The 12,994-nt window shown below is 49.6% G+C and overlaps 1 protein-coding gene and 1 gene segment (V, D, J or C); both read left to right on the top strand.

Annotated features, from left to right (window-relative positions):
* Window positions 1–12,994, top strand: part of LOC136055762 (T cell receptor alpha chain MC.7.G5-like) — a 178,767-nt gene that overhangs the window by 82,350 nt on the left and 83,423 nt on the right. Inside the window, exon 1 of one of the 9 annotated variants that reach the window (XM_065747640.1) lies at window positions 3,177–3,467. The exons of 7 other annotated variants lie outside the window; for them this stretch is intronic. In XM_065747640.1, coding sequence (XP_065603712.1) covers window positions 3,192–3,467 — 276 coding nt within the window. In that variant the 5' untranslated portion in view covers window positions 3,177–3,191. Of the gene's footprint in view, window positions 1–3,176; window positions 3,478–12,994 lie in introns of those variants that run through there. One more of the 9 variants, XM_065747641.1, reaches the window with a different exon arrangement.
* On the top strand, window positions 109–629 carry LOC136055767 (T cell receptor alpha variable 4-like). The segment is given in 2 exon segments: window positions 109–151; window positions 331–629. Coding segments are annotated over 2 exon segments (342 nt in total).

The raw sequence follows: 12,994 nt of genomic DNA, 5'->3' as shown, positions 1-12,994 counted from the left end.
CCGGTGAAGGGCGAAGCCCCGAGGCGGAGCAGGCAGCCGCGGCGGTATCGGGGTGGAGCAGAGCCGGGGCTGGCGGAGGTAGCGCGGCGCGGGCGGCGGAGCGGCGGGATGCGGCACTGCCGGGCCGCGGGGCTGGCCGCGGTGCTCCTGGGTGCGTGGGGCTGCTGCCGGCAAGGCCGGGACGGGGACTCCCTGGGACCGGGACCGCGTTCGTCTCTGGCTGTCCGGCTTCTTTCTGACCGCTTTCCCCTCCCTTCTTCCCTTCTTGCCTGAAATTGCTGTTAGAGCAATGGAATTTTCTGATTTTACTGCTTCTTTTCTCCTCGACAGTGGCTGTGAGCAGAGCCCAGGTGCACCAGGAGCCGTCGGCAAAGGCCAGCGAGGGCACCGGCATCAACATCACCTGCTCACACCCCAACATACAGTCCAGCGAGGTCATCTACTGGTACCGTCAGTTCCCGGGCAGAGGCCTGGTATTCATTGTGAGCGCCGTTAAAGTCTCCAAGGAGGTGCCGGACCCGCCGGGGCGGCTGTCGGTGTCGGCAGACCGCCGCTCCAGCGCCCTGTGGCTCGCCCGGCCCCGGCTCGGGGACGCGGCGATGTATTACTGTGCGTTGGTAGCACGGTAAGAGGAGACGGAGCTGCGGCCGGGCACGAACCGCGGCGGGCGGGGGCAGAACGGGGGCACAGTGCCGTCCGGGCCCGCAGGGGGCGATGCCGCTCCTCCCGCTGGGACCGCCTCGTCTCGTGCTCGGCCGCGCCCGAGTTGACATTGCTGACATGGAACATATCCCTCGCAGTGCTCGGTATCCTCCGGCGTAAGGTGTTCCAGCTGCGTACCTTCATGAGCAGGGCATGTCGAGGTTACTGACACTTTCAGGTGGTTCCACAGTGACTCTGTTTTGAGACCAAGATATTGTGTGATAGGATTCGGGCTTTCTGGAGCTGAGGTCAAGGTCTACTTTTTAATTAAACCCCCGTAGGCAGTTCAGCACCACACAGCCTCAAGGTCGCTTGGTGGGATGGAGGAGAGAATGAGGAATGGTAAATGCACAAGAACTCTTGGTCTGAGACAGTATATAAGGCAAGCTAAATGGAAAGCATGCAATAAAGCAAAACAATGAACTACTTCTGGTAGGCAGATATTCAGCTACTTCCTGAAAAGCACCACACAGAACAGTTTCTTGGGAAGACAAACACCATCTGTCCAAATATCCCCACTGTCTTTCTTCTTTCACACAGCTCTTGTTGCTGAGCATGACTTGTGATGGCATGGAAAGTCTGTGGTTGGTTTTGGTCAGCTGCTCTGACAATGTCTCTTCCCAGATCTTCATGCACTCCCTGACTCCTTGTTGTCAGGGTAGTATAAGAAGCAGAAAAAATCCTTTACTCTCTATAAGCACTGGAAAAACTACAACCAGGATGAGGAGATAGGATAAGAACTAGGAGTGGATGCGCTGCAGCCTCAAAAGTTGCCAGGCTCATATGCAGGATGGATCGACTCAGAGAGAGATGTGCTATGTTCTAAGCAGTTGAATGTCCGAGGTTAGTGAGAGGTGAAGCAACACCTCTGGAAAGAGGCTCTGAGACCCAGATGGTCACAGGGAGAATCTGTGTAGCTCCACCAGCTGTTTAAGGCCCATGTTCAGAGGCTTCAGAAGCAAAGTATCAGCCCCTAAACTTTTCCTTCCCATAAACATTCCAATGTCCAGTGCAATTCCCAAATACATTTGTGGAAATGTATCAGCATCTCATAGAGAATCTGAAATGTGATGGTTCTACACCACCTCAGGGTTGAGGTAAGGACAGAGCATGTGTCAGAAAGAGAGATGGACAGAGGGAAAAAGAAGGGAAAGAGAAGGAGGCACCTAGAGAAAAGCATCTCTGAGAGGTACTGGAAGGTGTATTAGATGAACCATTCCTGCCTGGGTGGAATAAGAAAGCCATGGTCTGCATCCCATCTGGAGGTACAATTCAGGTCTGTCCTCATGCTGGGATGGGCCCTAAGGCTTGTGAGGGAGGACTCAGGATCTTGCAGGAAATACACAGATTTGAGGCAGCAAAGAATAATAAACATTTTGTAAAAGAGAGAACGCAACTTGATTACATTCAGGAAGGAATTTTAAATTGGCTGGAATTCATATTTGCACATATGCTCCATTTGCAACTGTTATTTGATGATCTCTTTCCATTTTTCTTCATGTAACATCCTCCTTGTAAAATTTCATTCGATGAAAATTGAATGCCATGACCTTCTGAAGGTGCTGCACAGAGGCACTTCAAAGCCTGAACTCACTGTGGGGTTACTCCCCAAAGTTTTGACTCAAGGCACTCTGTTTTCTCTGTGAACAGACACCTTTCAGCACCTTGAGGAACCTGTAAAACACTGTAAGGTGTGCTGGCTGTGAGGGCTACTGGCTCATGAAGGCTGTAGATCAAGTCCATTATCAATTCAAAGGGAATTACAAGTGACAGGGAAAGTGGTAAAAAACACAATGGCACAAATCTTTAAGTAAAAAGGGAGACAAAGGGACAAGAACTCTTCAGCCCCTAACTGATGGGCCATCAAGAAGCTATAGCTGTATCTTTGACATGGGTGAGCCTGAGCTTTGTGAGTGACAAGATGAAAATGAAAATTAGGAATGTCTGAGAGGGTCCTGCAGGAGTGTGCAAAAGTTCTAAGTAGAAAGGATTAGGGGAAGGATCAAAGGTGTGGGAAATGGGCGAGTGGGGAGGTGCAAGAGGATGCACTGCAGAAGAGGAACAAAAAGGGCCAGCACATAGGGCAGCACAGAAGCACGTGCCAGTCAGTACACATTCTGGGATGAACCCTGTGCTCCAGAGAATCCAGGCTCTACACGAGGTATTAGAGGTGCTGAGGGCCTGTGCTAACATTGGCAGGATACATGAATGCGGGAGTGTTTCTGAGTATAATGGGTGAAGGTGTGTGCTTCCACTAGGAGGAAAATATGTTCCCTGTTCCTCTCAGCAGGGGCACAGCACTGAATCAGCTCTGGCCTACAAGCTCAGAGCTCCTTCCAGAAACACCTTGCTGTGCCCAAGCCTCAAGAGCTTTCTGCAGGACAAAGGACAGAGAGCCTTTTCTCCCACTGTTCTGAATCCACTCCTTGTTGGCAGCCTGGAGCCTTCCCTGCAGAGCTGCTCACTTTTGCTTTCTTCTTCCAGATGCCATGGGGCAGACCATCATCACTCAGCAAGAAGGACATGTCACAGTGGAAGAGAAAAACACCTTCCAGACCACCTGCACATACCAAATCTCCAGCTTTGATGCCTTGCTTTGGTACCAGCAGAAGAAAGGCCAAGCCCCCCAGCTGGTCACATATCAGGCAGCAGCAGGCCCCAAGCAGAACGGCCGTTTCACCACGAGGCTGAACACCACCGGGAAATACAGCATCCTGCGGCTGGCAGAAGTCGAGCTCTCTGACAGCGCCTTGTACCTGTGTGCTGTAGGACACCGTGGTGCAGGGAGCTTCCTCGGCTGTGCAACAACCCCTGGATGGGTGGAAGGGGGTGTGTCTGTGCGAGGCGGAGCTCTGGGGAAGGGGTCCTTAGCTCTCCTCTGTCACCACTGCTTCACGTGTGCATACAGAGATCTGCAGGTCAACGTCCTCTTCCAGAAGGGGATGATGTCTGTGCCTTCAGAGGAACAAAATGTGCTGAATGAGCCTCTGCGCAGGAGCTCTTCCCACATACGCCATTTTTTCCATGGGCTGTCCAAGTGGTTTGTTCTGATATGTACTCTGCCCAAGGGCTGGCAGAAACTGGTCAGACACTCACCCAATCCTGTTAGTCCCATGCAAAACGCTTCTTTGTCCTTTGTCTACTGCCCAAAGTCCCAGTAAATTGGACCTTCCCAATGCGAGCCTTTCTGGAGAACATAATGATGCTGCCACACAGCTTCAGCAAGAGCTTGATGCTACATGCTCTATGTGGAAGTCCCAGAGTGAGAAGCACGAGAAATGACAATATGACAAACCCCTGAAACAGCGTCTCTCAATCTGTTCAGGCTGATTACAGGAGTGCATTCATGTGAAAACACAGCTTGCGGCATAAGGTTTTGTCCTCTGTTGAAGACCTCAAGGAACAAGCAGACCAGCAGGCTGAGGTTGGCTAAGCATACAATTCAGAAAGGGGCTGAACTTGGGGAAAGCTGGGCACCTCATGCCTGGGGAAAGGCAGGCACCTCAGAGTACCTATGCATGGTTGGGTAGTGGATGCTGTCCTTGGATGGCCCTTTCCAGTGGAAGCTGGGGGAGTGCAAGGACTGAAGGCTCTTGTATGTTGCCTGTGTACTGTCATCAGCTCTGCAAAGCTGCACAAGTGCTATGCTACGTAAGGAATTCGTTGAGGTATATATGGTATACAGGTGACCTGCCCTTGCCCTTCTTGCCCTAGGATTGCTGGGGACATACGAGAGGAAAAAGTTCAAGGCTGTTGCAAAGGCTTTTTCTCATACTGTCCTCAATCCTACATCTTTTGAAGTGATCTTCTGATGGAGCCTTTTTCCCCAGCACAGTGCCATCCAGAGCAGGAGGAGGTCCCTTCTGCACAAGCTTCTGAGCTGCTGATCTCCCAGAACCTCCAACAGCACCAGAGTCCTCACTTGTGGTTAGCAGAAGTCAGGTTTCCCCAGCTGCAGGATATGCTCTGAGGCCATCAGGCTGTACCTGGGCAGAGATTCCAAATGGCACAGCCTGGTCACCACTGGATCTGGAGGATTTGGAGAGGTCTTCCTCAGCTCTAAAGAGCAGTGCCTGAAAGGACCCCAGGTGAACATGGGAGAGAGGGTAGGGAGGAAGCAGCATATAGGGACATGTCCATCAGCCTGCAGTGAATGTGCCAAGGCCTGGACATGTCCCAAGGCCAAGGTGTAAGCTGCACAGAGAGGTAAAAGGGTTACTTGGCTTCACCCAGACACAATTCTAAAAGAGCAGCTAGGTCCATCAAGGTTGCTGTCTGTTTATTAGGAAAAAAATCCACCTCAGCTAAGTCCCACAGGGTCTCCGTGCCAGACATTTTCCCTTTCCCCACCTCTGAAAATAAGCAGCACCAGGACGCAGCATGGCAGACATTGGCATTAGCAGAAAAGAAGATGGGGAAAGACCCACTTGATTCCCAAGATGAAAGAGGCAATAGAATTGGATGATTATCAAGACTTGGGCTGTCTTTTATGGCACTGCAGCAGCCTCAGTTTCAGCCTCTAGAGAAAATACAGTTTTCTAGAGTGCTCATGACAACTCAGCTACTGACACGGGCAGGGTGGCTGTTACCCTTTACATTTTCCCTTCATTTCTTGCTTCATGCCAGGACAGCCTCACTCATTGACATGTCTTCTGAGTGCTGGGATTGAGAAGACCTGGGATTTTGGGCCAAATGTCAGAGGAAACCCCTGTCTACCACCTTTCTTTTCCCCCATTCCACTAGCAAGCAGCAGATGACCTGAACATGGAAGGATTCTAACCAGCTGTTAAGTTCTGGGAGCCAGCCTTGCAGACTCTGCAGCAGCTGATTCTTTCCCTTTTGCAGTAATCAGCTCAATTTTGCAGAAACTGTCCACAGCACGATTCCCTTTCTGAAGTTCTTCAGTAGTCAGTTCCCTCTGCGCATGACTAAGCAATTCCAAAAAAACACTTTATCAAGTGGGACATGTCCCAGTTGAAACACAAACATAGTTTAGCAGTCCATCAAGAAAATCCCTAAGACTCAAGTGGATAGAGTATCTCAATCTTCTACAAATGTGGGTTGTTCTAGGCTAGGTGTCTCTGGAATCCATGGTTAGCAGCAGTACTGGTTGATTCATTCAAGGGGAAAGCAGCGCTGCACCTTTCAGCCCTGGTCTATGGGTACGGTGCTGAGTCCCCAGAGCTGGGCAGGAGGGGCCTGGGCCAGGACAAGGCAACAAGTGCTCCTGTCATCTTTTATTATATGTTTTACATTATATAGGTGCATGTGTAAGCATCACAGACACCTCTGTCATCAGCTGTGATCTTTAAATTTTCAAAATATTCTCTTTTTAAATGAAAAGCAAGTATTCTTCCAGATTTAGCCAATCTTTTTTTTTTTTTTTTCTCCCCACATAGTTCATAATATGTTGCACCCACTCTTGTTGTACTTGTAACAGGAGGAGCTGGTTTCTCCAAATCTCTTCTTTTTGGGCTCTGTCCCTGTTTCTTTCACACCTTCAAAGCCTGATGCTCCAAGCTCCCAGGCGGCCTTTCTCGGGTTCCTCGAGCGGCGACACCAGCTCCATGGGCAGCAGAAGCCTGCGAGACCCCGGGGCTCGGTTAACTCTAGGGGTGCCACGTTCCCTGGAAGCAGCACACGACCCGTTCCCGGGTTCGAGTTTCCGGCCGGAGACCAGGGATCGGCCGCACCGCGCTCCACGTCTCGACACGCTGCCCTCTCGCTGGGGACGCTGCAGGAGGGCAGCTGCTTTCTTTTGTACCAGAGGAGCGTTCGCAGCTCTTCCTCAGTTCTCCTCGCACATGGCCATACCCTGGGCTGCACATCAGGTCACGCACGGCTCAGCACTCACAGCCCGGACCAGCCCCCGAGTGACGGCGGCGCAAGGAGCAGCCCCGGAGCGGAGCTGGCGGCGATGGCGGGGAGGAGGCGGCGTTGGCGGAGCACTGCCGGGGTTGGCGGGGCAGCGGAGGGGCGGGAGGCGGCAGTGCCGGGCCGCGGTGCTCCTGGGTGAGCGGGGCTGCAGCCGGCGGGGCGAGAACGGGGGCTGCACTCTCCTCTGGCCCTCCGGCTTCTTTCCGACCGCATGCCCCTCTCTTCCTCCTTTCTGTTGGACTAAGGGGATTTTCTGAGTATGCTTCTTGTTTTCTTCACGGTAGTGGCTGTAAGCAGAGCCCAGGTGCAGCAGGAGCCTTCGGCAGAGACCAGCGAGGGCACCAGCATCAGCATCACCTGCTTACACCCCAACATACAGTCTTATGATTACATCTACTGGTACCGTCAGCTCCCGGGCCGTGGTCCCGTATTCACTGTGAGCGCCTTTCACGGCTCCAAGGAGGTGCCTGACCCGCCAGGGCGGCTGTCGGTGTCGGCAGATCGCCGCTCCAGCGCCCTGTGGCTCACCCGGCCCCGGCTCGGGGACGCTGCGGTGTATTACTGCGCCGTGGACCCACGGGGAGAGGACCTGGGACTGCGGCCGGGCACGAACCGCGGCGGGCGGCAGAGTCGGGCCCGCAGGGGGCGCTGCCGGTGCTGGAAGACTTCTACTAGACCAGGTGTTTAATGATAGGCACCCGTGGGATCACTTTCACTTTCCTGGGTTTTCTTTAGCGACCGCTTTCCAAGAGTATGAGTTTTTTGAAAAGGGTTTCCTCTTGCCCCAAACACAGCACCTTTGGCATAGAGATGATTTCCTGGCAGTACCACAGGTATTTGCACTTGACACTCATTCTGATGACCCCTTTTATAAGCTCATTTCTTGCCACAGTGCTGATTTATCCCCACAGTGTACTCACAGAGAAGAGCTGGTGGGCTTCTGTTCTCACTGCGTTTGAGAGAGCATTCAAGATGTTCAGTTTTAGTGCTTGGCTGAGACAGAGGGTTTCTGCAATCCATGTTTGATCAGAAGGCTCTGTGTGCATATACTTGGCAGCTAAGTAGAGCATTGTGGTGAGATGTCCTCTCCTGCCTGAGCTGGAGAGCGTGTCTTCCCCTGTGAGAAAGTTGACACCTGTGTCTAGGTTCTTTTGTGCGTGTCTGTTCCTGCTTCCATCCAGACAGTCCCTAGGGAAACAGAGGAGAAGGGCAGCAAAACAATCCCTTCTCCATTGGCAGCAGAGGTAGGTGGAGGCATCTGACTGTGAGTTCTGGATGGCAGGGGTAGATCACTGGTGACACTCTTTGCTGGGACTGGCTGTGACTATCAGGAAGGGCAAAGCAAGACAAGTACATACTGGTCACATATGGGACTTTTTACCTTATTGCTGACTGGGTGAGCTTCAAAACCAGCAAATTCAGCTGTGACCTGACTGTACAAGGCAGTTGTACTTGAAGATCTCTGTAGGTCGTTTGCAACCATTCCATGTAAGAAACTCCCAGTTCTGAAAATTCTGTGCCTGACCATTGATAACCCTTTCCACAAGACAGACTGACGTGATTTCTTTCTTGATAGGTTTAGCCAGTAGTCCCTTCTCTTGACATCCTCGCTGTGGGAGGTGTGCTTCTAGGAGCAGCAGAGAGAGAGCTTTGCTCCACCCCCATTGTTGAGGTTTAGGAGCTGCTTGTAGCAGGCAGAGGAGAAGCTGAGAACTTGCCAGCTTCAGCTCTCTCATTCCAAGCACTGCGTACCCAGTGAAGGCAAGAGTGTGACATGGTCCTGCTTTTTCTGACAGCCTTGATGGGACTGGCAGACTTTGGTGAGATGTGATCTTCTGAAGGGGAAGATTGGGGCATCCTGTCATTTCTGGACGGGAGAAAATACAAGTGCTATCTCCCTGGTAGAACTGGAAATGTTTTCTGTAGGAAGAGCAAGGTCTGCAGATGGGTACAGCAAATAATCTGGCAGATGTCAAGAACAATGACAGTATGGAGATGAATAAGTTTCTGGCCTTTTCTTCTGCAGATACCTAGCATTTTACATGGACTGTTCATAAGTATGTGTGGTGAAAGAAGGATTGCTGCTAGTGAACAGGTCAGAACAGTAGACAGGAACTTGTACTCTCCTGGATATACTGGAGAAAATTCTGATAGTCTGTGTGGAGATGGGTATAATCCTTGATAGAGCAGGAAAGAAGGCTAAGTTCATGCAAGGACTTAGAAGCAGCTCAAGGACAAAGGAAGGACAGAATATGTAGGATGAAGTAAGGAGTAAATTTCATACTAAGAAATCATGAAGTGAGATGGGACAGGAATAGCTAATCTCTTCTGCCAAAAGAGAAATAGAGTTAATACAGCTTAGGGATGGACAGAACAGATGGACTCAGAGCCTACTGTCAGCAGGTAAGCAGACAGCCTTGGGTATGAGCAGTGAAAGAAAAGTGCATGTGTACTTTGCTCATGATTTTACAGCCTGTGAAAAGTGAAATGGAGAGTGAAGACAGTGATCTGGTTGGTACAATGATAGATGCATGAGAGAGAGAATGGATATACAGTCAAGCTGTGCTGATATATCTTTCTGGCTTTGCAGGTCACACACAGAAGGATTCTGTGCTGCAGTACCCACAAGAAACAGCCATCCAGGCAGGACATGACACAAGTCTGCACTGCAATTTCTCCACCAGCAGCTCACTTTTCTATGTCTACTGGTACCAGCAGTACCTGACCCAGTCTCCTCAGCTATTGTTGTGGGTGAATGCATTTAGGCCTCGTATGAGTTCTGGGAGGTACTCCTCTGTGCTTTCTATGGAAAACTCCCATGTGCTTCTCCATGTGCAGGATGTCAAGTTTCAGCACAGAGCTGTCTACTTCTGTGCGCTGAGCACACACTGGTGCCTGCAGCGTGCAGCTGTATACAGGAATGTGTGGGTGCTCTGAGAAGCAGTTGCCTCTCACCACCATTTGTGTGCAGCCCTGAGCCCAGCCTGCCCAGCAAGGACACCTGGGGCTTGTGGTGATGCTGAGTCTCTGACTTCCCAGCCTGTGCAGCAGGGACAAGTATCATTAAGAACATACTGTTTTGTTTTTTACATGTGTGTCCAAGCTCATGGAAATGAGTAAAGAAGTCCAGTGAAGCTCTCCTGGGTTGAAGGAGAGAGACTAACCAAAAAAATGCTATTGAGGGTTGCTACATGAGGTGATGCTACTTGGGGCATGGGAACGAGTATTAATAATACACATCTGACCTGCTCATCCTTCTTTTATGCTTTGCACTGTCCCCTTTAACTACTGTTGGGGAAGGGAACTCTTTCTGGGAAAGATGTCTCTCTTCACAGAACGATAGAACATCTTGAGTTGGAAGGACTGTCAAGTCAAGGACATGGGATATCAAGGACTGTTAAGTCTAATCCCTGTCTGCATGCAGAACAATCCAAAATTCAAACCATATCTCTGAAATCATCGTCTAAATTGTCCAAAGTCTGGGGCCATGACTCAAAAAAACAGGGACCATTACCTTTGTGGATTTAACTGCCAGGCAAAATACCACAAGGAAGAAAACCTTTTCAGCCCAACAGTTTTCAGTCAGCTAAGCCCTTAGCATATGAGAAATCTCCATTGGCCTGAGACTGGGGAAGACTTCCTGTTCACGGCAGAGAGGTGTTCATACTTGTACCTCTGCTCTGGAGAATCACCAGTGCATGGCTGGGAGTGTTCCTGAATCTGTGCAGGTTACTCTGCCCAACAGAAAATTGATAGTCATCCAAATTTGAGGATTCTTTTTTTTTTTTCCTGTCTGCACACAGTAATCTTTTCATGCTGCCTACAATTAACCATCCCTGAACAGCAGCTGTAGTGGAAGGAAACAGTACAAGTTATGGTGGCTTAAACATGAATTCAGTTGAGTTTTGCTCCCAGCAGGAGGAAATGTGTGTTTGAGCTGAGGCCTTCCAAAGTTGAACACAGAGCATCCACCTGGGGGAAGGATGAGTCACAAGGAGAGGCAGGATGGGCTGAATAGGAAGGATGAAGGAAAGAGGCACTTGAAACAAAGGTAACCCATGCCAGCAGTAGAGGAGAAGTATGTGGCTAGACCCAGTCCCACTGCTGGAAGGATCAAGGAAGTTGTGGTTTGGATGTTAGCAGGTTTGGCTGTTCGTTATGCTTGAGAACTACTCAAGTACGTGAGGGAGAGTTGAAAGTTTTGTAAGAAAAGGAGAACAACTGGAAGACCAAATAGTAAATGTGATAAAAGATGGAGGACACCACTAGTTCATTCCAAATTACATTTTAAATGTTTTTTCTCCCATTCTTCCATCTGATACTGATTGTTCATTAGGTTAATATTTCCCTGTTCCTTCACAGTGGTATCCTCTCATAAATGCTGAAAGGCAGTGTCAGGCCTTAGCATTGCTGTAGGGCACACTATGTAGTCTGAAAAGTCATTGAAAAGTGCAAACAGAGATCCTGAGTTACCCTGACAAGTTAAAATGCTCACACCTTCCGTTCTTCCTTGACTCTATTTGGATTGTAGAGGTGGAAACATATAATGGCTGCAGAGAGCTCCAGGGAAGATTCTTCCCAATGGCCTTCTGCATTACATCTGACAATGCCTCCTGCTGTGAGTGGCTCACTTTGCCCAAAGTCTGACTACAGCAGAGAAAATTTCTGGTCAGTTATTTCCTCTATCGACTGTCAGATAGGAAGGAATAGTTTACCCACCACAGGTGTTCCTCAGAAAGGCTTGACTCAATAGAGAATAATTCCTCCAGTGAGAGGAAATCTGCAATTTCCTGAGGCAAAGATACAACGGGATGAGAAGTGTACAAGAGACTCATATTGTCATGGTGCTGGAGAACATGACATGAGGAGAGTAAGAGAACTAGGAACTAGCCTGCAAGAAGTACCAGATGGACTGGATTCATGCTGAGAATGCCTGACAGCCTCCAGACTTCATGCCATGAAGAGAGACTTTGTCTTAAATTAGCCCTAATCCCAGGACCTGTTTGGTGAGTATTGTATTGATTGCACTCCAAAGTATATATTATAGCCATGCATGTTAATAAGTAATCAAAAGTATACGTAAGTATATACTTTACTAGTGAGAGTTTGTGGTTACTTGCAACTGATCAAAGATCTCCATAATCTTGCCATTCTGGGCAAAGACCAGCATGGACACATTACCTATTCATCAACTACTTTGGGTCACACCCCAACATACAGTCAAACAAATACATCTGCTGCTACCATCTGCTCCGAGGCCAAGGGTCCACATTCACTGAGAGCAATTTTTGAGAATCCCAAGAGGTTCTGGACCTGTCAGAGAAGATGTAGGTGGCAGAAAAACAGTGGTCCACTGCCCTCTGGCTCATGTGACTCTGGCACAGGGATGCAGTGGAGTATTACTACATCCTGGGAGACCAAAGGAACAGGTCAGGGCTGTTTCCAGGCCAGAAGAGCATTCTGACCCAGATGGTGAGGTATATCACTGCTTGTCCCATATGCTTTGCTGAAGTCCTGGTTCCCAGCACTAGGGCATGCCTCTCTATGTATTGCCACACAACAGTACTGCATCATCTTTCCTTTACACTGCAGTCCCTAGTCAGCCTTGTCACTTTGTAGTACAAGCAGCAGGGTGAGAGAAATGGAGAAATCAGGAAGAACAGTGAGCAGAGGATGGTGGGCAATCACGCTGATATGAGCAGCTGTGGAATCCTTGTCAACCTTCTACAGGTGTTGCACCAAAACAACTCCTTCCCATCACCACTCTCCAGGTTCTTACATCAGTCAGAGAGTCTGTCACAGAATCCTTGAACCAAAATCCCTTCTTCTTTTGGTAGGGTACTACCAGATCTGCATATTCACCACCTGGGTGGATTTTGACTGAGGGTCTGCACCTTATGGGGCAGACCTCACCTTGCACAAGAAGAATATTGCCTTCACTGATAGAATACATTACTGCAGAATTAGATGTGCAGCGATGAAAGGGCCTCTTTACTTCACGTACAAATTACCCAACAAAATGAGAATCAGAGCAAAGACTGTGGATCTGTCAGGAGGCTGGCACGAAATATGCTGCCCTGGAGCTCTTGTTTTCAGTGCTAGATTTGGTCCTCAACACTTCTCCACACATTGGCTCCAAACTTTAGGATTTTGTCTCCCACTTCTTTCCTAATCCTGATCCTGATCCCTTTCCTTTGTGCTGTGTCAGCAGCAGTTAGAGAGCACTAAGTTCTCCCCTTGTGTCCTGCACAGGTTCACTACGGTGCTGCAGATGGGGCTGCATCTACCCCTGCTCTGCAAACCTGTCAGCCTGCCCTGCTGCAGCCAGTACTAAGTCACCAAAATCAGGACTCTATTCTCTTATTATAGGAATTGATACACTCATCTATTCAAATACCTGTCTTCTTTACCATCT

This window comes from Cyrtonyx montezumae, unplaced genomic scaffold, assembly GCF_038088225.1.
Source record: "Cyrtonyx montezumae isolate F1298 unplaced genomic scaffold, pur_monq_1.0 scaffold_48, whole genome shotgun sequence".
In the NCBI taxonomy this organism is placed as follows: Eukaryota; Metazoa; Chordata; class Aves; order Galliformes; family Odontophoridae; genus Cyrtonyx; species Cyrtonyx montezumae.
The sequence above is the reverse complement of the archived record's forward strand: the minus strand, read 5'-3'. Positions and strand labels throughout refer to the sequence as shown.